Source organism: Notolabrus celidotus, chromosome 11 (assembly GCF_009762535.1).
Source record: "Notolabrus celidotus isolate fNotCel1 chromosome 11, fNotCel1.pri, whole genome shotgun sequence".
Taxonomy (NCBI): Eukaryota; Metazoa; Chordata; class Actinopteri; order Labriformes; family Labridae; genus Notolabrus; species Notolabrus celidotus.
Window position 1 is genome coordinate 5215128 of NC_048282.1, and position 22728 is coordinate 5237855.

Consider the following 22728-nt stretch of genomic DNA (forward strand, 5'->3'; position numbering starts at 1 on the left):
CGCTTCAAACGGGCTTCAGGAACAGATAGGTGAAGTCACGGATACTACGTCCATTATTTATACAGTCTATGGGGGAAACAGCATATGCACAGGGAGGACATGCAAACCTTCTTTCTAAGAGAAACATTTAAGTAGGAAAATCTAGCAAATTGGGAGAATCTGATTGGGTTGAAGGAATCCAAATTGATAGGCTACACCGCCAGAGTTGCTGGAGACACAGTCGTACCCTTTCAGCAGCACATGAGTCAATCTGCTGTAGTCATCATACAAGGCAGTTTCAGATTAATTATCATGTCTTGAATGATATTTTAAACTGTTGCAGGAAAAACTGGACGTCTTCCTGGACGGTGCTCCAAGGATCCACGTTGCTGTTTGCCAAAGGCCAAGGAGGAAACCAGCTGGGTTAGTCTCTCTTTTCAGTGGAAAGAAACAGAGAAAAGTTAATTGATAAGGACAGACGAGTCTTTCCTCTCTGAACGCTGACATACTTTTCATGTTAGAAAGCAGTGGGCCTTATTCATCATTACTGCGCGAGTCTGTGCAATCATTTTATCTTTAACTTTGGAGTATTCGGCTTCTCTTTGCTCCTCTTTTCAAGAAACTTCTCAATTCAAAAGAGAATCAGACTGTCGTTAAGGGAGCTGAAGGTGAATGAGGCCCAGTGTTTCCATCGTTTCACTGCGGAGTAGTCGGGTTGAACTTTCTTCTAGATGTCTCCTCTTCCTTCCTCTTTTCCATGCCTCCATTTCCTTCCTTTTGGCCTCACTTCCCTCTCCCCCTCGTCCTTGTTTTCATCCTCTCCATCTTTCCATGTAGTCACACTACCACAGTGGCTCCCTCCCTGAATTTCTCCTGTCACTGTTGAGTAGCTGGAAGCCGGCTGCTAAGAAACGTCCCGCTGTCTTCTTTGACTGCTCGGAGCTCGACAGAGCCTCCTCTGTATGTGCTTCGTCTTTCCTCTCTGCCCACCCCGTCCTCCTCTGCATGCCACCCACCTCCTGTCTGCCACGCTTTGACCCGACCCCCTCTGTGTTTATTTGTCACTGCATGGGGAGAGGGCTGGGGGTTAAATTACTGTCATTATTTGATAAATGGATCACTTAGCGGTTTGACTTTTCTTTTAATTGGTGTATTTATTCCACATTGGAGAGGATCACGTCATTTTAAATGTTTGAAAAGCTGCATGGAGTTCATATAACAGCAGGTTTCATCAGAAAGTTCTTCTCTTGGACACTGAAGTTTTAAAGTCGGCGTTCATGAGATCAAACATGCCAGACCAGCAGGGTTACAGTCAGACGTTAGTCTTATTGATGCTGGCTGATAGATAATACCTTAACACACGTTAACCTTTACCTCTGGAGAGTCTTCTTCACTGTTATGAGCTCTCCAGGTAAAAGAGATGATGATGTGTAGCTCTGTCAGTGTGACACGCTACTAAAACTTGAGAAATTAAAATAACCCATTAAGAGAGGAGATTTAACAATGCTTAGTGTATGCACCTGCATTTACTCAGAATTAAATGTTAGCTTTTTCGGGTTAATTTTCATTCATACATTTTATTAATTTATTAATTTATGTTTTTATTTATTTAAAGGGACAGTGCATAGAGATTTATTATTTAAAGCAACAGTGTATGTATTTATTTAAAGGGACAGTGTATTTGTTTATAGATTTATTTATGGATTTTATTACAGTGCATATTTATTTATTTAAAGGGACAGTGTAATTTAAAGGGACAGTATAATTTATTTATTAAGTTGTTTTTTTATTTATTTAAAGGGACATTGCATATTTATTTATTTATTTAAAGGGACAATGTATATGTATTTATTTGTTTTGTAATGTATATGGACAGTGCATATTTTTTATTTATTTAAAGCGACAGTGTAATTATTTATTTAAAGCGACAGAGTAATTATTTATTAATTTATTTAAAAGCACAGTGCATATATATGTATTAATTTATGTTTTTATCTATTTAAAGGGACAGTGTATATTTATTATTTAAAGGGACAGTGTATATGTATTTATTTGTTTTGTAATGTATATGGACAGTGCATATTTATTTATTTATTTAAAGCGACAGTGTAATTATTTTTAAAGCGACAGTGTAATTATTTATTAATTTATTTAAACACAGTGCATATATATGTATTAATTTATGTTTTATCTATTTAAAGGGACAGTGTATATTTATTTATTTAAAGGGACAGTGTGTATATTCATTTAAAGGGATAGTGCATATTCATTTAAAGGGACAGTGCATATATATTTATTAATTTATGTTTTTATCTATTTAAAGGGACAGTGTATATTTATTTAAAGGGACAGTGCAAATATATTATTTATCTAAAAGGACAGTGCATATTAATTTTATTCATTTATTTATTTAAAGGGACAGTGCTATATATATTTATTTAAAGGACAGTAAATATGTATTTATTTATCTATTTATATATTTATTTAAAGGGACAGTGCATGTATAATATATATTTTAAGTTAAATTTGGTTGCTTTTTCACCTTTATTTGATAGAAGAGCTGAAGAGAGACAGGAAACAGGGGGAGTAGACAGTGGGGGAAGACATGCAGCAAATGGTTGCGGCCAGGAGTGGAACCTGTGACCTCTGCAACGAGGATTTTCGCCTATGTACATGGGGCGCACTTAGACCACTAGGCCACCGGCGCCCTGAAAGGGACAGTGCATATTAATGAACATTTCAGCATAGCATCCATGTAAATATGCCAAAGTTAGTCATAAGGCAAATTTCAATGCGTAGTCCCTGGCAGGTTTTTTGCTTGTTCGAGTCTAACAAGTATTACAGTCCGACATAGATATGCTCGACAACAAAAAGTCTACTTGCAGCAACTAAAACATATCATAAAGATTTGTTATTTTTAACAGTTCAAATCAGTTTCTAAAGTTCAAATGTGAAGCTCCAACTTCATCCTTGAGTTCCAAAGTTTTCAGATCAGTTGATGAGAAATGTGTTTCCACCTCTACACAAACTGTTGCATGTTTTAAAGCTGAAAAAACTACCCCATAAAGGCTAATGGTGTTTTATTTTTGTCTGCTGTGATTTATTTCCCCTCTCTCTTCAGTTTGGAGGGAGTCAGTCCAAACCTGAGTTCACTGTGGATCTGAGGGGCGGCTCTGTGGAGTGGGCTTCGAAGGATAAGTCCAGCAAGAATGTTATAGAGGTGAGAGAGCTTTCTTCTGTTGTGGTTCTGACTCACACACATTAAAGATGCTCCTGTCTTCATGTGAAAATAACAGATAATAATTTCTAAAGTTTTATATTTGTTGAACTAACAGACCAATCAGAGTGCACATGATGATGTTTGTGTGTGTCTCTCTGCTGCAGGTGAAGACTCGGCAGGGCACGGAGCTGCTGATCCAGTCCGAAAACGACGGCGTGGTCAACGATTGGTTCAGAGCACTGCAGGACACCATCAGCACTCATGTGAGAACCAAAACCTTTACTACAATCAGAGCATAGAAACCTGAGCAATAGTAATAACAAAAGTACCCCAAATTTCTGATCTCTGTCTCAAGTTTTCACTTTCATACATTCTTATAAACCATATATCACACCTCGATGCAACATGAATGATAGGAGCTGATTTTTGTAGAGAAAATTGCTCAAATGGTTATAAAATGTTGCTTCTATTATCAAAAAATGTCATTAGATGACTAGTGTTTACTGTGATCATTCTCAAGTTTGATTTCCTTGAATCACTTTGACTTTGTTGCAAACCACCGATTAAGTTTGTAGCTTCCTTCAGGAGTCAACAAGCGCACTAGATAAACGTTTTTACAGCCAATAACTTAAATCTGTGTGTGTGTGTGTGTGTGTTTGTGTGTCTCAGGCCTGGGAGTCTGATGAGGCCATAGAGGAGGACATGCCGGAGTCACCTGGTCTGGAGAAACATGACAAGGAGAAGGAGCACAGAGACTCAAAGAAAGGTAGAGGTATGCGATGTGTTTAAAGAGGACACATGTACGTCTGTACATAAATGCATGAACATGTTTGCAGTGATTAAAAGATGCTTCTTAAGGTGCATTTGGACCAAGAGGTCCAGGGTCTTTTAGCCCCCAGAACTACTTTACCCTGGACTAAAAGGTTCCTGTGCCACCATTGTTGTCTGCGTTTCGACCACGGGCTGAAGTTCCGGGTAGATTGTGTAAAACAGGCCAGTGACGTATGGAGGAAATAAAAGTAAATGCACTACACCACCAGACCAGTATAGGGCAATAAAAAAAAAGGAATGTCATTCATCACAGATGACACCATAGAAGCAGACGGACAGGCAGGTATCATTATGAGCAACACAACAGTTAGCCTGTTAGCATGAAGAGACTCAGCTGGCGCTGTTTTAGATGGTGCTATATTTCATCACAGATGGATTCACTGAATCAACACGTGAGAGGAGATAAGCGCGAGGAGCAAAGACGTTTCAACACGGCTTTAAAATCCTTTTGAACTCAAAAAGCCGTGGCAGAGATCAGCCGGTGTTTTGGTTTAAACTGCTACCCTGTTAACTGGAGACTCTCAGCCGGATGCATCCCTCATAAACGTCCTTAGACGATCATTAAATATCTGATGAGAATATTTTGAAATCTTAATAAAAACTAAACTATTTTGCATTCCCAGGAACTCCCTCTGTGTTTCAACAGCTGTGTAAACTCCACAAACACTGACACGTTAGCTGAAGGTCTCCAGTTTACAGGGTCACTTTTAAAACTGGAACACCGGAGAGACACATTCACTGTAGACTGAGAGAAGACTACTGTTACAAGCTGCTAAATCAAGAGAATCACAGCTTCTTCTTTTGAAAAGTACACACACATACAAAAAGATAGAACAAATAAAAACTAATGAAAGAAAGAGAAATCAAGTGAATCACAGATGTGTGTGATGTTATTGTGGACGGCGGGCGGAATAAAAACACTGAGGTTAATCTACCAATCAGACACGTTCAGCATTGCAGGCCCTGCCCCCCGAAAGTCTTGGGACCTTTGAAAAGTACTACCCATCTAGCAAGGGCTTTTTAGGGGGAGATTAACTACCCCTTAACTAAATTTAGACCCTGGGTCCACCGGTCGAAACGCACGTAGTTCAGGGGGAAAGAAAATAGTCATTAAAAGACAAAGTTTTGAGTTTGATCGATTTGAAATGAGGAAATCTTACAGCAGAACTTCTCTCAAGATTATCAGAGTTTTATCTGAGCCTGAAAGTGAAAGTACAAAGTGTCTGCTTGGCTCAGCCTCCGAGTCCTTTCCTCTAAATCTTCAAAACAACCTCACGTCAGTTTCATTCCCGAGCGCCGTCATGGCGATCAGTGTGTTGAGACGAGTGGTGGACAACACTGTCCTTTCTCACCTGTCCTCTGCAGCCATGAAGACCTCCACCAGCATGGACGGCTCGACAACAAGAAGACCAGGCACAAGCTGAAGAAGTTCCTGACCCGCCGCCCGACCCTGCAGGCCGTCAGAGACAAGGGGTACATCAAAGGTGAGTGGGCAGCAACAGCGGATACCTTAAAAACACAGATATGTCTACATCTTTTGTTTCTTCGGATTCAAGGGAGGTTTAGAAGATGTCAGAGGCTGCAAAGCTCACAGTTTGATCACTTCTTTTTAAAAACTAAATATGATTCCTCTGAAGGATAACCCTCTTAATTTGTGGCATCAGTTTGTACTATTATTTCCTTTTTTGACCACTGAAAGCTTTATAAGAGAGGAATCATAGTGGTTCCATAATTTTTCTCCTTATCTCAACGATATATGTGCATCTTTTGCCCTCAAATGAGCCATTAGGTTTGTAGCTTTGTTGTAATTAACCAGGGAAGAAGTATTATTCAGTCTTAGTTAAGAAGTAAATGCTCCTTGCTTTTATCTCTAATAGAAACTAATAAAACACGGGGAGGTTTGCAGGACGTTGTTAAGATCTGAGCGTAGATAAAACACACTGAAGAGAAAAACATGGACTTTGGACCGCTTCGTGACTCCGTTTCATGACTTTGTTTCCTGACTTTGTTTCTCTTCTATCTTTGTGTTCAGATCAGGTGTTCGGCTGCAGCCTCTCCAGCTTGTGTCACAGAGAGAGCGACACGGTGCCCAGCTTTGTCCGGATGTCCATCGACCACGTGGAGAACAACGGTGGGTTCATGTGTGAAACTGTAGTTAGAACATGAGTTTCTGATCTGCCTCTCGTAAAAGTGGGTGTTGGTTTACAGCCTCATGATAACACGAGTCGTGTCAGGGTCATTTAAAGATCTCACTGACCTGATATGGATGTTTTCTCTGCAGGTCTGTGTGTCGACGGGCTGTACAGAGTCAGTGGAAACCTCGCTGTCATACAGAAACTACGCTTCGCTGTTAATCATGGTAAGTGACGACTTTCTGGAGCTAGCCTAGCATTTAGCATGTTCAAGCCATTAATATGAGACGTGTCCACCCAATGCACCAAGAACTTTAAGTCCCAGGAAAACTACAACTATGATGAAAGTCTGTTGAGGTCTGATTCTCAAAGATGAGGACAATTTTTCAGCTGTTTCCTGAATTAAGGACATACCGCTAAAGTAAAATCCCAACAGCCCCTTTAAAGGTGACATATCACGCTTTTTTCATCAATATATATTGGTCTAAGAGGTCCCCAAAACATGTCTTTAAAGTTTATGCTCAAAAAACACTTTGAAATCAGATTTTGGTCTGCCTGAAAAACCCTCTTCTTCAGTCCTCCTCAGAACACTCTGTTTTCTCTCTGACCACGCCCCCCAGGAAGTGGATGTGCCTCGGCTGTCCAGCACGTTGATCTAATGTTTACATGTTGGCTGAATATACACGGCTGCTCAGAGATCACGTTACTTCAACCCTCTGAATCTGATCCAGAATCTGATCCTGACGGAGAGGCGCCTGTAGCAGGACCTTTCTGAGGATTGGTCATAGATTTAGTGTTTCTTGTTGTTTTATTTATCAGTATGTCTATGTGTGTCTTGGTACACAGCTACGAACATGTAGCTATGTGGCTATGCTAACTAGCGCTAGCACTTATCCATGACAAGTAAAAATCATCCACTAGATCTTCAAATCTGCAGACGTGGGGAGTAAAACCGACCTCTACCAGAAAGGCAGCAGGACCTTTTTTGAAGGATTGGTCACAGATTTAGTGTTTCTTGTTGTTTTATTTGTCAGTATGTCGATGTGTGTCTTGGTACACAGCTACTGCTATGAACATGTAGCTATGTGGCTATGCTAATTAGCGCTAGCACTTATCCATGACAATAAAAATCATCCACTAGATCTTCAAATCTGCAGACGTGGGGAGTAAAACTGACCTTTGTGTTTATTAAGACAGCCTACAACTAGCATGCCTCCCTCCTAAGCTCCTTGTTAGCACACATTTGTGCAGGTAATGAAAAACGAGGAGGGATTCAGTATTATTTTATACAGTCTATGGGCTGAACAAGCTCCGAGCTCTGACTCCGTGACAGACCGATATTGTTGTTACGTAACAAAAACACGAAGTCTGAAACGGCTCGTTTCACACACATTTACAGAAAGGTGGAGAAATCAGAACAGGGGCAGAATGGATTTTTTTCATTCTCGGGGGTTTGTAGACATGCCAGGGACACATATTTCAGGTAGAGAACCATTAAAAAGTCCATTTTGCATGATATGTCACCTTTAAGGCAGCACAAGGAAGTAGCATACACATGCCCCGGTTTTTCAGTTTAATACAGTTTTATCTACTTTGGGTTTTAGACGTTGGGGGATACTCGTGTCCTTAAGTAACATAGATGATATTCTCAGCTATGCCCAGTCACCTGAGGACTTTGCAGGTGTTTAGTCGTGAGACTCGTTCTGATTTGCTGCACTTTGCAGCATCTCTCCAGAATCAGCTGAGCAAATACAGCCTGCTTCATGGATATACACTACCAGTCAAAAGTTTGGACACACCTTCTCATTCAATAGTTTTTATTTATTTTAATTATTTTTAACATTGTAGATTAATGCTGAAGACATCAAACCTATGACATAATCTGGTTTTACCATAATCTGGATTACAACAGTAGTCAAATAGGGCTATCCATTGTGTACTAACCCTACCTCTGAACAACACAACTGATGGTCTCAAACCATTAAGAAGGCAAGTCATTCTACAAATGAACTCTTGACAAGGCTCATGTTCATTAGAAACCATTCCAGGAGACCACTTCATGAAGCAGACTGAGAGAATACCAAGAGTGTGCAAAGCTGTCATGAAGGAAAAGGGGGCTACTTTAAAGGATCTAAATTATAAATTTTTCTCATGTGAATGCAATTAGCTTCTGTAGGATATTATTGCAATGATATACAATAAAATAATGTTGTGTAAAACAGGTATCACTATATGTGCATAACTGCAGCCTATCAAAGGTGTTTTCATCTGTAAGCCCCCTCCTAGAGTTCCTGTACCTCCAGAGCTGGACGCTGTGGAGGGTTGAAATAAAGTCCAAGAGTTTAACTTAAACCGTTGTCCTTAAGAGTTCCTCCAAACAAGAAAGCCCCTGGGGAAAGTCCCTGCAGTGGTGGAATCTGCATTATAAAATTCAGACCATTTTGGTTCAAATCACTAACCAGGCTGTTAATAAAGCGGCACACAGAACAAAAGTGGCATGATGTGCTTCATCACAAACTGGATACACCCAGTGGTCCTCCCAGAACTCCCCAAGGCTCTGTCTTTGTCAGCCTGTCTCAGATGGAGAAGTGAAAACGTAGCTATAGTTTCTGTGTTATGTAATCTGTTCTGAGTGTGTCTGAACATCTCTCTGACTGACGCTTTGTTTGTGTGTCTAGATGAAAAGTGAACCTGGCAGACTCAAAGTGGGAGGACATCCACGTGACCACCGGAGCTCTAAAGATGTACTTCAGGAGCTGCCGGAGCCTCTCTTCACCTATGCCTCTTCCATGACTTTGTCAGCTCCATCAGTACGTGTCTCACACAGCAGTAGAACAGATATCCGTGTTTGTTCTTGTATTAACTCAGTCTGATGCAAATCCACCGTCTGTGTTACTAACATGTGATTACCCTCTTAATTTCAAAAGAAGTGAGAGCCTGCAAAACTCTATCCATCTTTTTGTAAAGATTCTCCTCACTGTGGGTTTCAGAGTTAAAGGCCCTGATGGAGCAGCCTGCATCTTTGATTTTATTGTCCAGATGGTGATTTGAAGTCAATAACTGTAGTCGAAAACCTTGTGAAATCATGCATGAACCACAGATCTTAAGCCCACTGAACAAGTGATTAAGCACCCTGGGAAAAACAAACACCAAATGTTTCCAATCCTATAAATCACTGGCATCGAGCTACACTTTGAAACACAGATTGTTCTCCTGCTTTACGTCTTGTGTTTTTGTCTGCAGAGCTTCCAGAATACAAGCATCGAGTCCATCCATCAAAGAGCTGGTCAGACAGCTCCCCAAGCCCAACCAGGACACCATGCAGGCTCTCTTCAAACACCTGAGGAAGTACGAACGACACTGTGTTTCTCAAATCACACATCAGAGCTGCAAAATACAATGAAATCATTACTAACACAGGAAGATAGGGCAGGATACAAACAGAGAAGGGCTGCACTGATTCATCTCATGTCTGGTATTTTTTTTCATTTCTAGATGTTTTCTGTATGCAATATGTCAGGAATTAGTCAAAATGTAGGCAAAAGCTCCAGCTTGCAGTGATGCTCTTTGACAAACAACGCATGGTTCAAATCAAAAGTAAACCTTTTGACAGACAGGGAGGAGGAATTTTAACAATGCAAAACTGATACAACGTGAGGTTAAAAAAAATACACGTAAATTAAACAGAAATAAATCAGGGGTTCTCAAACTTTTCAGCCCGTGACCCCCAAAATATAGATTCCAAAGACTTGCGACTCCCCTGTCCCTCCAAGTGGTTTAATCTGGCTTCATTTAGTTGGTCTGCAGAAAATGACCCTACCTATATGAGCATGTGTCTGTATTTCCTTTGCTGTTATGAATTAACCTACTGCTACTGATGCTTTTGATAATTCAGTGTTCATGAACCCTAAACTTAGGAGTCATCTGGCAAAAAGAAAGGCAGAAAACTCATTACATTTTCCATTTTCAAGGTTTTATTTCCAATGTATTTTATTGTATTTCATTTCAAATGTTCTGCTTTTTTCAGATTGCTAACTTGGCGCTTGCAAAGATGAAGTTCATTCAAACTAGAGTTTTTAAAAAAATATATTATTAGAAAGAAAGAAAGGAAGAAAGGAAGAAAGAAAGAAAGAAAGGAAGATTTATATATGGGCGGAGCTATAAGTCTACGGATCACGTGATCATATTATCCAGGAAGTGTGTTCTGCGCACTGTTCTTCGGTTCGGCCGGGCAGCAGCGGTGTGTATTTGTCCCAAACAAAGTAGGACTCACGCCGCAGAGGCCAAATGACACGAACAGACTGAGTAGGTTGTCAAATCGTGTCTTTTCTTTAAACATTTGATATATGTAGATGAACGTCATCAGAAATGGGTCCCGGATAAGAAGGAATTTTCCAGAAACACCGTGGACAGCGGGTGGTTTGGAGTGTGGGCCCGCGGCCGTGAAGGAGCTTACAGCCGGGAGAAGAGGATCCATTGTGTGCTACGAGCGGAACTCAATTCTCTCCAGATTGAAGCTCCGTAAGTCTCATATTTTGATATTAATATAGTATTGACGCTTCCCTTACTGCTAGGGATTGTGTTTCTGGAGTTGTCATGTTTTTTTGTTTTATGAAAATATTAGTATCCATATCAACCGTTTCAGCTAATGTTAGCATACTGTGGCTAATGACATTAGCTCGAAGACGAGGTGCGTTTGATTTATAGACTGTCCCTGCGCTGGAACACACTGTGGAGACAGTGTGTTTATATCTAATAACTTACAGAAGCCCCTTCATATTATGGAGTTGTAATGATATTCAGTGTTAGTATGAAAATGGAAGGCGTAATGACATGATGGTGAATAGTTCAGTTTAATGTAGACGTGCCGCCCTAGTGTAGCAGATTCCCTCCATTACTAATGTGTATCAGTTGAATAAGAGACACGTCCTCAGACTGTTATCTATGTTTATCATAAGTTAAACAGAAAGGAGAAACAATATTGTGAACACAGTGAAGAAAGATAGAGAAAGAAAGATAGAAAGAAAGAAAGATAGAAAGAGTTGCTACACGAGGGTGGCACGTCTACATTAAACTGAACTATTCTCCATCATGTCATTCCGCCCTCCATTGTCAGACTAACATTGAATATCATTACAGCTCAATAATATCAAGATTCTTCTGTAACTTGTAAGATATATACACTCTCTCCACACAGTGTGTTCCAGCGCAGGGACGGTCTGTAAATCAAACGCACCTCGTCTTCAAGAAGCTAATGTCATTAGCCACATCATGCTAACGTGTTCATATGGCTACTAATATTTTTATAAAACTAAAACTCATGACAACTCAACATTGTGAACACAGTGAATGATAGAATTAGGTAAATGTGTCCGCATCACCTGACACCGCCTAACACCTGTGACATAAACAAACGCACCTCTGCAGTCAGCTAGCTAACATAGCAAGCTAACAGCTCTGCGGACATACAGCTAAGCGTGCTAGCTTTAGTCTTTATCCACCCCAGCCGTGTTTTTAGTAACTGTGCTGAACTAAACACAGAATCAAATGTCTGATGAAGCTGTTGTCCTTTGTCGTTTGACTGTCCGAGCTAGCTGCTGTCTGTTGGCGAGCCATCACCCAGAGTCGAGCTAACGCTGTGTACAATCATAAGCATCCTTTGTGAGGAATATCTTGAAGTCCACGTGTTTTCGGCTGTGTATGAAACCTCCTCGTGTTTAGTTCAGAGCTTAGAACCATCCTCTCTCCCCCTGAGGTTGTGTGAGGATGTTTACATTATACAAACAGGCAGACTGTCATGATTACATGAGTTGTTACACTTGACAGTATGTTGACTTTGCTCACAGCACATTGTGATGCCAAACAGCATGAAGACTAGTGGTGTATAAAGTACTTGAAAGCCGTACTTGAGTAAAAGTAAAGATATCTTATTTGAAATCTACTCAGGTTAAAAGTGAAAGTCACCCATTAAAAATACACCTGAGTAAAAATCTTAAAGTAACTCAAATTAAATGTACTTAAGTATCAAAGTTCTCTCAAAAGCTTTATTAAGTCTAATTCTCCCTCAACTCCCTTCTCCTCTTGCTCCCTCCTTTTCTCCCCCTGCTCCCTCCCTTCCTTCCTTAAATAAAGTCCACAAATGTGCGGTTCATCTTCAGCAGAAGTTGGTTTTCAAACTTGTGAGAGTTTAGTCGTGCTCTTCGTGGACTGAAGAAAAGTCCTGCAATGCTAAATATTTGTTCACAGGCTGCAGAGGCAGGTCGAGGTGTGTTCAGCTTCACAGACAGCTTGCAGACAGAAGGGAATGATTTCAGTATTGACAATATGGCATCTATTCTTATTACTGCACTTAGTTCATTCACTTACTGCAATGTGTTTTTTTAGGTTTGACGGTGAGTTTTGGAACGCCATTATTTCGGTGTTTTTGGGCAAACACAGGAGGCTCTTCATCCTCTAGAATGAATCTTTCATCCCAACTTAAAAGAAAAGGTTTTTTAGATATGGCCACGGGTGTCCGTCTTCTCCTGAAGCACAACTAGCAGGTGGTGGTGTGGCGGTATCTTCACTATCGCCAGTGGGCGAGGCCGCTTCCATCATGCTGTTGAGACTGACGTATATTCACAGGCTGTGTGTGGTCTCACTGAGATGAGCCTCAGCTTGATTTGAGAGCGCCAGTTATCCGCACGAGAACACGCACAGTCCCGATAATCCATACATCATGAGACAGTTATATTCACATTTTATTTTGTAGCGTGTAACAACTGTGACAATATAAATGTAGCAAAAAATATAGAAACTCAAGTAAAGTATAGATACTCCCAAAACCTACTTAAGTACTTTTACTTCGTTCCTTTACACCACTGATGAAGACTATGATTGGTTCCTCATCTTGATTTACCAACCTCTCTCTGCTCTCCTCCTCAGGTCCCCATCCCTTTCCATCCTTCCTGATTCAGTTCTGGGAGAGTTCAGACCAGTATCATCGCCAAGATAGCCGGGCCAGGCAGGAAGAGGCACACCTCAGATCCAGACCCCAGCAGCGGCAGTGATTCCGGCGACGGGCAGCCTGTCAGCGCCAAGTGCCTGAAAATGGCCAGCAGCGGTGGTAGCGAGACAGCGGGCCGTCGTGGTGGTGGTGGTGGTGGTGGGGCTCAACAGAGAGGGGGCGGCGGCGGCAGGGACAACAGCTCTGACCAGTCCTCCAGTTTGAGTAAGAAGAAGCAGAAGGACCGGGCCAATCAGGAGAGCCAGGAGGCCAAGAGGGCAGCCGCTGCAGCTGTGGACGGGGTTATTGCTGAGGTCAAGAAAGGTAAGCAGGACTAAAGGTGTTGTGCAAGCATCCCAACTTTGAGCTCAATAGTGTTGCCTCATTCATATGGTGAACCCATAGACATATTTAAGTCAAAGTCTTTGAGATTAAAGTTTGGAAACACACCTGGGCAGTATAACCTCTGTACTAGGGCACATCATTTAACAACCGGTCCAAACCAGCACCCCAGGTAAACAGAAAAACACATTTCATTCATAGTATGTAACAGACAATAGATATCGTGTTAGATTATCTTATGTTTATCACTATGCAAAAATGCTAGGGCACACAGGCATGAGCATTTCCATCAAATTGCCGTTTATAGAAGCTAGAAAGATGACCATTATTTTATTCTTGATGCCTGTAGCTTTGAAAACTTTATTTATTTTCAAAGTAATACATTTGCATTGAATATTTATTTAGAGGTTAAACACATCAAACCTTCTTATTTCCCTTGATCTTATATTTGCAAACCTATCTTCTTTAAATGTAGGTATTCTCTGCCTTTGTTGTGCTGCAGTGTTTCTGTGCGGTCATCAGAACAGTGTATTTGGTTGCACATGAACATGTGGTCAGAATCTGTACAGGATGACAAACACTTGCTTTGTATGAGTGTTTTACAAACTGGTGACTGTTATTATTTAACATGCTGATGTGTGCAGTAAAGACATTTTACAACCTTCAGCTGTGGTTCCACTGTTTGTAAGCTGGTGGTAGTAACACACCAGTTATCTAGTAGTGTACCTCAAAAGGCGATAAGACAAATTCAAAAGCTTGCAAAGACGGGCGTTACAATGCAAAGTTTTTTAAAGGGCTGGTTTGTATTTTTTTACGAGGATGGGAAGTATGATTGATGGGGATGTCCCCAATGTTGAATATTTGCAGATATCGAGTCCCGATCCGATACTTGTGGTTGCCGAGATAATAGTTGCGCAAGAGACAAAAGAGTTGAGCTGCACACTGTTTCTTTTCCTTTAACCAAAATAAGTAATTAAAGAAGTTACTTAAACATGTCTCATGTTTATTCCATTTAACTTAACCCAGCTAGCATTGTTGTAAAACTCATAATCTGTTTTAAGCTCTGCTGTATGAGACCCATGAAACTGGTGTACTTCATTACAGCACTCTTAAATCTGAGGCTGCTCTGAATGCAACTCTCACGAGACAGTGCGTGATTTACAACGGCATCATCCAACTGTAAGATAAGATAAGACACTCCTTTATTTGTCCCACAACAGAGAAATTCATGAATAGACAGAGAATTTAAAAATTGGGAGTGACAGCAAGATCAAAACAGTCCCGGTTACATGCCAGGAGCTATGGAACGACATGCTGGTATAGAGAACGTTAGCTGCTGCTAGCCACAAGGATGCTAATGCTAAATAACAGACTGTTCTGTGTTTGGTTTGTTTTGGCCCTTTTGAACTGTATGTCCCTGCAGAGTTACCGTAGGGTGTGTAGAGCAGATGTTTCTATAATGTGTCTGTTGATTTTTAATAAAATAATAATTCATGTCTAAATATTTTCTCATTATGTAAACACAGAACGCCTTAATTTACACTAGCGCCTTCAGCTGCAAATTGTGTTCCGTGGCAGCCGATGTCAATGATCGGGTGAGATGATCGGCTCAAATGCCAATCAATTAAAAAACATCTAGATCAGCTCCTATAGCTTAGGGATCGGGATCGGGATCGGGATCGGGACATCCCTAGTGATTAACAATTATTGAGAAACAAAGAACGTTTGTTTATGAACGCCAAAACTCAATACAGCATCTTTTATAAAAAGCAAGTTTGTACATGCCGCCATTCATTTGTTATACAGCAACCACATGTATTTAATACCTGCATGCTTAATAACAGAGATTCTGCTGTCATATTCTCTGCTGTAGTTACATAGTAAACAAAGCATCGTCCTATTTGTAATGAATGTTAGTAGAGATCAACGCTCAACCTTCAATGAGAACCCCAACTTTTGGTTCCCGATACGCTATATTCAAGATTCTCTAACAATTTTCAAGAAAACTGGATTTAACTCAAAATTTAAATAACTATTGCTTTATTTAAATCCTCATATATGGACAGTTGGGATATATATGTTTTCTCTTATATTTCTTTGTAAAAAAAAAAGTCCTAATTTTTCATTTTTAATATGTGTTGTAACTCAAATAAAACCGCTGCATACTTTTTTTCAGCACCGTGCAAAAAAAACTGGTATTAAATATTAAAACAAATAAGGTAAATCTTTTTTTTTTTTTTTTCAAAGATCTTTTTATTTAGATTTTGACACATTACAAAAAAAAGATCAGTGCAAACAATTCAAGAAAGTGACGTTTTTGTATAAGAAACATATTAAGTAAATGAATAAAATTAAAAAAAAAAACCCAATATGTGATAGTAACTTAAAATAAAAGATTGACAAGTACTCAAACAGGAAAATAAAGAATAGTGAAATTACAATACGATGAGTAGGTGAATATCAAAAAATAATATTAATTAAAAAAGATAAAAGAGCAATAAGTATAGAAAAAAAAACAAAAAAAAACAAATATACATCCATATATATCCAGATACACCCACATACATACATACATACATACATATACATACATACAAGGGTAAATCTTTTTAAATTAGGGATGTAAATTTCAAGTATCTTCCCTGATCGACCTTTGAAAATGTTAACGATCAATTATCGTTTAATCATTAAAAAAAAACGTAAACGTTTTCCATGTCAAAAATAATGCCAAATGTGTTTTCTCCCTAAATCAAATTTTCCTTCATGACACAGTGTATATTACTGACGGTATTAAACAGCTACAGATCATATTGAGGTGTTCCAAATGTTAACATGCTGAATATCAACGTGAGGAGCAGGCTTATAAATAATCTCTGTGGATGCATGGTCATAGAGTGAAGACTCAGACTACAACATGTGGATTTACTGCTACAGGACAACTGAACACAATCAGATTTTGAGAAAAATAAGCATTTAAACGTAGTCAGGTGTCAGCCAGGAGCGCAACCGGGTCAGAATCAGTCCGGCGGCGGAGAAAAAAGCGCTCGTGGAGACCTGTCACTCAGCTGCAGCCCCCAGCTGAGCGTCTCTGATGTGTTCAACACCTTTAGTCAGCTGATTCTGAAACATGCTTTAAAGTTATTCGCCTCCACTCAGCGAGTGACCAGAGAGCAGCAAGAGACTTAATGATGTTGACAAGTGGAGTGAAATGCAGATAATGCCTTCTACTGTTTAAAAATTATATCCCAATACAAATTTGAATTTGAATTGAATGGATTTTGATCCACCCTTATTTGTATTGATTTTTTACCGTATTGTGATATATCCTTACATCCCTATTTTTAAGTCACATTATGTATCAGTTTCACAAAATAACATAAATTGCCAGCACTGTTGTAAACTGTGTAGACCTCTGTGTTATTACATTATTTTGAACAATCCAACCTGTTTAGTGTTAATGTGACTGGGCTGCTTCAGCCTCTTAACATGCAATAAAGCTCAATACAGCATGCATGCATCTTTTTACCAATGTAGCCAACAAACAGTTAAGTCCTGTCTGCAAATGTGATGTACAAATTAAATTAGAAAACATCAATACCTTTAATGTTTAGTAGCAGTTATCACACTTTACACAGGCGCTTAGGTTACTTTTTGCTGTTCTAATTTAGGTTTCATGTTAAAAATAGAAAGCATACGTATGCTGCTGCTGCTCCTCATTGAATGCACTATCTGCTTCCTTCTGCTGGTTCTGTTTTGATGCTGATAGCGCTGCATGTGCTGCTGCTGATGCCAATGTGCTGTATTTGTAGTCACAAGAGTGTCACCCTCCTATTTGTTAAGGCACACAACCTACAATACCTGGCCACACCAGAATGTTTCACATCTACATACCTGGTTTCATTTTGACGTCCTGCCTGCTTTAAGGGTTGTTTGGTCTGGATGGTTTAATAGATTTGATCCAAACCAGTGAAACACTCAGACCCCAATTCTGACTCATGTTATATTTATTCCTCCCTTTGTGTACCAGTGTATGTTTGTATTGATTGATAAGTAGACAAAAATTGAAGTATTGACGAGCCAAACTGGGTTTAAGGTCAACAGTGTCATCGTTTGTCCATTAGAGGGCACTGATGAGTTTCTGTTTCTACAGTCATGGCCAAAAGTTTTGAGAATGACACAAATATTACATTTTCACAAAGTCTGCTGCTTCAGGGTTTTTAGGTGTTTTTGTCAGATGTTTCTATGGTATAATGAAATACAATTAGAAGCATTTCATAAGTATCAAAAGCTTTTATTGAGAATTACACAGAATTCATGCAATAAGTCAATATTTGCAGTGTTGACCCTTCTTTTTCAAGACCTCTGCAATTCTCCCTGGCATGCTGTCAATCAACTTCTGGACCAAATCCTGACTGATGGCAGTCCATTCTTGCATAATCAATGCTTGGAGTTTGTCAGAATTTGTGGGTTTTTGATTGTCCACCCGCCTCTTGAGGATTGACCACAAGTTCTCAATGGGATTAAGATCTGGGGAGTTTCCTGGCCAAGGGCCCAAAATCTTAATGTTTTGTTCCCCGAGCCATTTTGTTATGACTTTTGCTTTATGGCAAGGTGCTCCATCATGCTGGAAAAGGCATTCTTCATCACCAAACTGCCCTTGGATGGTTGGGAGAAGTTGCTCTCGGAGGACGTTCTGGTACCATTCTTTATTCATGGCTGTGTTTTTAGGCAAGATTGTGAGAGAGCCCACTCCCTTGACCGAAAAGCAACCCCACACATGAATGGTCTCAGGATGCTTCACTGTTGGCAAGAGACAGGACTGATGGTAGCGCTCACCTCGTCTTCTCCGAACAAGCCTTCCTCCAGATGCCCCAAACAATCGGAAAGGGGATTCATCAGAGAAAATGACTTTACCCCAGTCCTCAGCAGTCCAGTCCCTGTACCTTCTGCAGAATATCAGTCTGTCCCTGATGTTTTTACTGGAGAGAAGTGGCTTCTTTGCTGCCCTCCTTGACACCAGGCCTTCCTCCAAAAGTCTTCGCCTCACTGTGCATGCAGATGCACTCACACCTGCCTGCTGCCATTCCTGAGCAAGCGCTGCACTGGTGGTGGCCCGACCCCGCAGCTTTAACACCTTCAGGAGACGGTCCTGGCGCTTGCTGGACTTTCTTGGGCGCCCTGGAGCCTGTTTGTCAACAATTGAACCTCTCTCCTTGAAGTTCTTGATAATTGGATAGACGGTTGACTGGGGTGCAATCTTACTCGCTGCTATAAACTTCCCTGTTAGGCCCTTTTTGTGCAATGCAATGATGGCTGCACGTGTTTCCTTGCAGGTAACCATGGCTAACAGATGAGGAACAATGGTGTCATGCACCATCTTCCTTTTAAAGTGTCCAGTCACTCAATCATGACAGATTGATCGCCAGCCTTGTCCTCATCAACACCCACACCTGTGTTAATGTGTGTGACACCTGTGTGACATTGAAATGATGTTAGCTGGTTCTTTTGTGGCAGGGCTGAAATGCAGTGGAAATGTGTTTATGGTGATAAAGTTCATTTTCAAGGCAAAGAGGGACTTTGCAATTAATTGCAGTTGAGCTGATCACTCCTCATAACATTCTGGAGTATATGCAAATTGCCATTATAAAAACTGAAACAGCAGACTTTGTGAAAATTAATAGTTGTCATTCTCAAAACTTTTGGCCACAAAGTGATCCATATCAATACTTTGTCATGTGATTACAGTTCAGAAAGAACCATTGGTTCATATATAAGTGTCAGTTTTAGAACAGACGTTTTTAGCACGATTAATAAGGCGGGACAGAGACCTGTTAACACGGTCATTATACCACTTTTACACGGGCCTTTGAGCTTGTTTAAATGATCATATGTAGTTGTTGCATTCTTCTAAATTAATTTGACTGTTTAAGATCCTTTAGCTTGCTCACTTTTTCCCTCTCACTACAACTCCAGCCTGCAGTTATTACATAAAACACAGTTGTAAACGGTAGAAAAGAGCATTGTAAACAATCTTCAGTGTAGTTATCAGCTAAATGAAGTATAAGACTTATTTTTGTAATTGTAATTAAATAAATGATCAAATAGAAACTCTCCAGGCAAGCTTCAATGACAGAAAACAGAATCCCAGTTTTCTTGTCCCCTGATGAACTTTCTGCCTTGAAAGCCTTTCATTGTGTTTGTAATGTGTTGAAATGGAGATAGATGAGGCAGCGAGGCGCTCTCAGTCTCTCTCAGTCATGAGCGTGCGCTGCAAAGCCGTGTGGCAGCGTGGCGTGGCTGACCTGGAATCACCAGCTGGAAGGGATTGGATGTTGCCTCTGACCTTTCTCGAGCGATTCCAGTCGGAGGGGTTGAGTTAGAGGGAAGAAGCTGCAGAGGGAAAGTTGAAGCTCTGTCGTCGTTGTTGTTGAAGGTTAAATCAAAGTGTGAACATGACTTTTTACTGGAAGGGGATTTTAGTTTACGCTGCTCTGGAATGATTTCTTATTTGAAACCACTGTCACCACTTTGAGTTCACGTCACGATGAACACTGGTAAACGTTCTTTGTTAGTTGTCTTGATGTGTGGTGCATGTGATTCTCTTATTAAAGGTATCTTTGTGGCTCAGTAGCATGTTGGTGAATTGCTGTGGAGCATTTGTTTACAGCTTGTGCAGCATGGATAATTTTAGATGGCCCATCTGCTGTATTCACAGCACTTTGTGCCTCAGTCCATGCCTGAGCACTCTGGACTGACCCACTTGAGCATATGGGTGCACTGATATGCTGTATCTGAATATGTTAGCAGGTGCACTTCAATCTGTGTGTCTCTGTGTACTACTGATACATTATGTTGCCCATTGGTCTAACATAAAAACCCAAAGGACATTCTTCTGTTGTGTGTTGTTCAGTGTGGGCTTTTTTGGATTTCCAGATGGGATCAAATACTCAGTCTGTTATTAGATCATTGAAAAAAATCATTGCAATGCCCCTTTAACCCATGTTTTTAATTGTAATCTAATGATGCTGATAACCCACATTGACTGAAGTGAGTTCTCCCGTTGTACACATATTATAACAGTCTGTGTCCATTCTGTTTTTCAGATGTGTTTGTGGACTGGAAGCAAAATGTCAATGAAGTGACGGTCCGCCTGCGCTGTGGGGAGGGGGTGCAAAGGATAGAGGATGTCAGCACGGCTTTCACTGATACACACTGCCATGTGTGTTTCCCAGGTAAGTTATCATAAAGCATGTAACATGGAAAGACTCCAATCAATCACAACAAATGTTCTCCTCAGACTCTTTCCAAACAGAGCAGGTCTAGACCGTACTCTATGTTCTATAATTAACAAAGACCCAACATCAAGACAGGATAAGATCCAGTCCATAGGCTGTATAAAATATGGACATAGTAGCCGTGATGTCACCCATCTGTTTCTGAAGCGCTGATTTGAGGCCAATCGTCAGCGGGAGCCATATTGCTGCTGTCCAGCTAGTGTGAGGTAAAGAGGCGGGGTTTGAGCCTCCTAGCCAACAGCTACAGTGTTCCCACCTGTCAGTCAAGTCAGCTGTGCCTCTCATTGGAAGATTCATAATCTCAATATCTTTGAAATTGCTGAATCAAAATGCCAGAAGTTAGTTTTCATCTGTAAATTTTGTTTTGGAGCTGAGCCTGACCTCGCTACCAGTTCATCAAACTGAGCTCTGGTCAGTCTCAAGTAGCTGCAAGCTGCAGACACAGACCCTGGATAAAGAACTGCTTGTGCAATTCAAGCTGATGTTGTGCTGAACACCGATTCAACAGAGGTTTACTGATGTAAGAGAAGGATGAAGTAGAAATTGAAAGAAAAGCTTTCTCTGTCAAAGTCATGCAGGTAACTGGAATCAAAGTGAAGCTTTGATTTTGGTCTGAATACACCTTACGTGTCCAAATGGACAAAAGAATCAAAGACACAGCCATGCAGTTTGATTAAACTCTTCACAAGAGTTTGAATGGTTTAACTCAAAGAGCATATTTATTAGGGATGCACCAAAAATTCGGCCACCGAAAATGGCCCAAAAGTGCATTTTCGGTTTTCGGCCGAAAGACTTTTATCACCGAAACAACACGGCTGAAACAGAATGATGTGATGACGCAAGCAAAAAAGACGTCTGGATTGCTTTGTGCAAAAGCGAGTCCTGCAGCGCAGATCACAAGTTCCCTGCGACATTCACTTCACACCAGTGGGTCTTAACAGAGAACATTCCCTCTCTTCTTGCCCCCTTTGAGCAGCTAACTAAAGAGATCAGCTCCTCTGATGCATCTGTAGCAGACGTTCTTCCTTTAATGCAGCACTAAAGCGTCTTCTAAGCAAAGAGGTTGAGACGGACCACGGAGTGAAAACAATGAAAAGTCCACTCTTAGAGTCTGTCAGCACACGTTTCACTGAGATCTATTCGGCTTGTCTGCACTTCATCGCGACTGTACTTGATCCACGTTATTAAGATCATTACTTGAATGTGGGAATAAAGCAGCGTGCACCAGAAATGATCCAGGCTGCAATGGATGCGGAGAACCCGCTTGGAGACAGAGAAGCGCAGGAGGAGAACAGAGCGGCCTGGGGGCAGGGGCGAGTCCAGAGCCTTTTTGACCGGGGTGGCCCATCTGAGGCTCTCACATAGGCAGGGGTGGCCAGTGCATTTACAAATAAATAACATTTACCCTTTCTGTCTTCTAGAGCTGTCAAAATTGCTCCAAAATGACGTTCGAATATTCGCTCTAAAAAAACATAGGTTCGAACCATTCGAATATCTATATTTGCGCATTATGTCGATAACAGGTGGACAAACTAATACAAGGAGACATAACTACTTGTGTAGGTATGTTATAGCCATGTTAAATCTGAAATAAAAATACATACACATCACAAAACAAGTAAATGACCTAATGGCCTATACTGTAACACTTTTAAGACCGTAGACCTCTCGCTCGCTCGCCCCCCTCCCCTCGCTGTGTGTAATGCGCTGAGTGAGTGGTGAGCAAGACTTGCGAGCAATGAAAGGTCCCAACTCTTGTTCCTAATATAGGCAGGCTTCATTCAGTGATTGAAGCAAATATTATTAACATTAATTGAAGTTAAAGTTAAAAACAAAAAAGTAGTCCACTTACATTCTTGGTGCTTGTATAAAAACAAAGAGGAAAAACTGCATTTTATCCCAGTGTCACTGATTGTCAGGCTCTTTTAGTCCACTGTCAATGTA

At 40.6% G+C, this 22728-nt stretch overlaps 2 protein-coding genes across 3 annotated transcripts in view; both read left to right on the forward strand.

The window, feature by feature from the left end:
• The window catches only part of LOC117822114 (rho GTPase-activating protein 12-like), a 15680-nt gene extending 2469 nt beyond the window's left edge, over positions 1-13211 (forward strand). The window contains 17 exon segments of the mRNA XM_034696757.1: positions 323-388; positions 390-402; positions 817-939; positions 3101-3199; positions 3364-3462; positions 3869-3971; positions 5396-5422; positions 5425-5514; positions 6063-6161; positions 6312-6393; positions 8841-8911; positions 8914-8943; positions 8946-8972; positions 9406-9429; positions 9432-9524; positions 10515-10640; positions 13087-13211. Of these exon segments, the coding sequence (XP_034552648.1) occupies positions 323-388; positions 390-402; positions 817-939; positions 3101-3199; positions 3364-3462; positions 3869-3971; positions 5396-5422; positions 5425-5514; positions 6063-6161; positions 6312-6393; positions 8841-8911; positions 8914-8943; positions 8946-8972; positions 9406-9429; positions 9432-9524; positions 10515-10640; positions 13087-13211 (1297 nt within the window).
• The window catches only part of usp19 (ubiquitin specific peptidase 19), a 39584-nt gene continuing 27201 nt past the window's right edge, over positions 10346-22728 (forward strand). The window contains exons 1-3 of one of the 2 annotated variants that reach the window (XM_034695507.1): positions 10346-10683; positions 13087-13471; positions 20593-20721. In XM_034695507.1, the coding sequence (XP_034551398.1) occupies positions 13252-13471; positions 20593-20721 (349 nt within the window). In that variant the 5' untranslated portion in view covers positions 10346-10683; positions 13087-13251. The remainder of the gene's footprint in view (positions 10684-13086; positions 13472-20592; positions 20722-22728) is intronic. The other variant, XM_034695506.1, reaches the window with a different exon arrangement.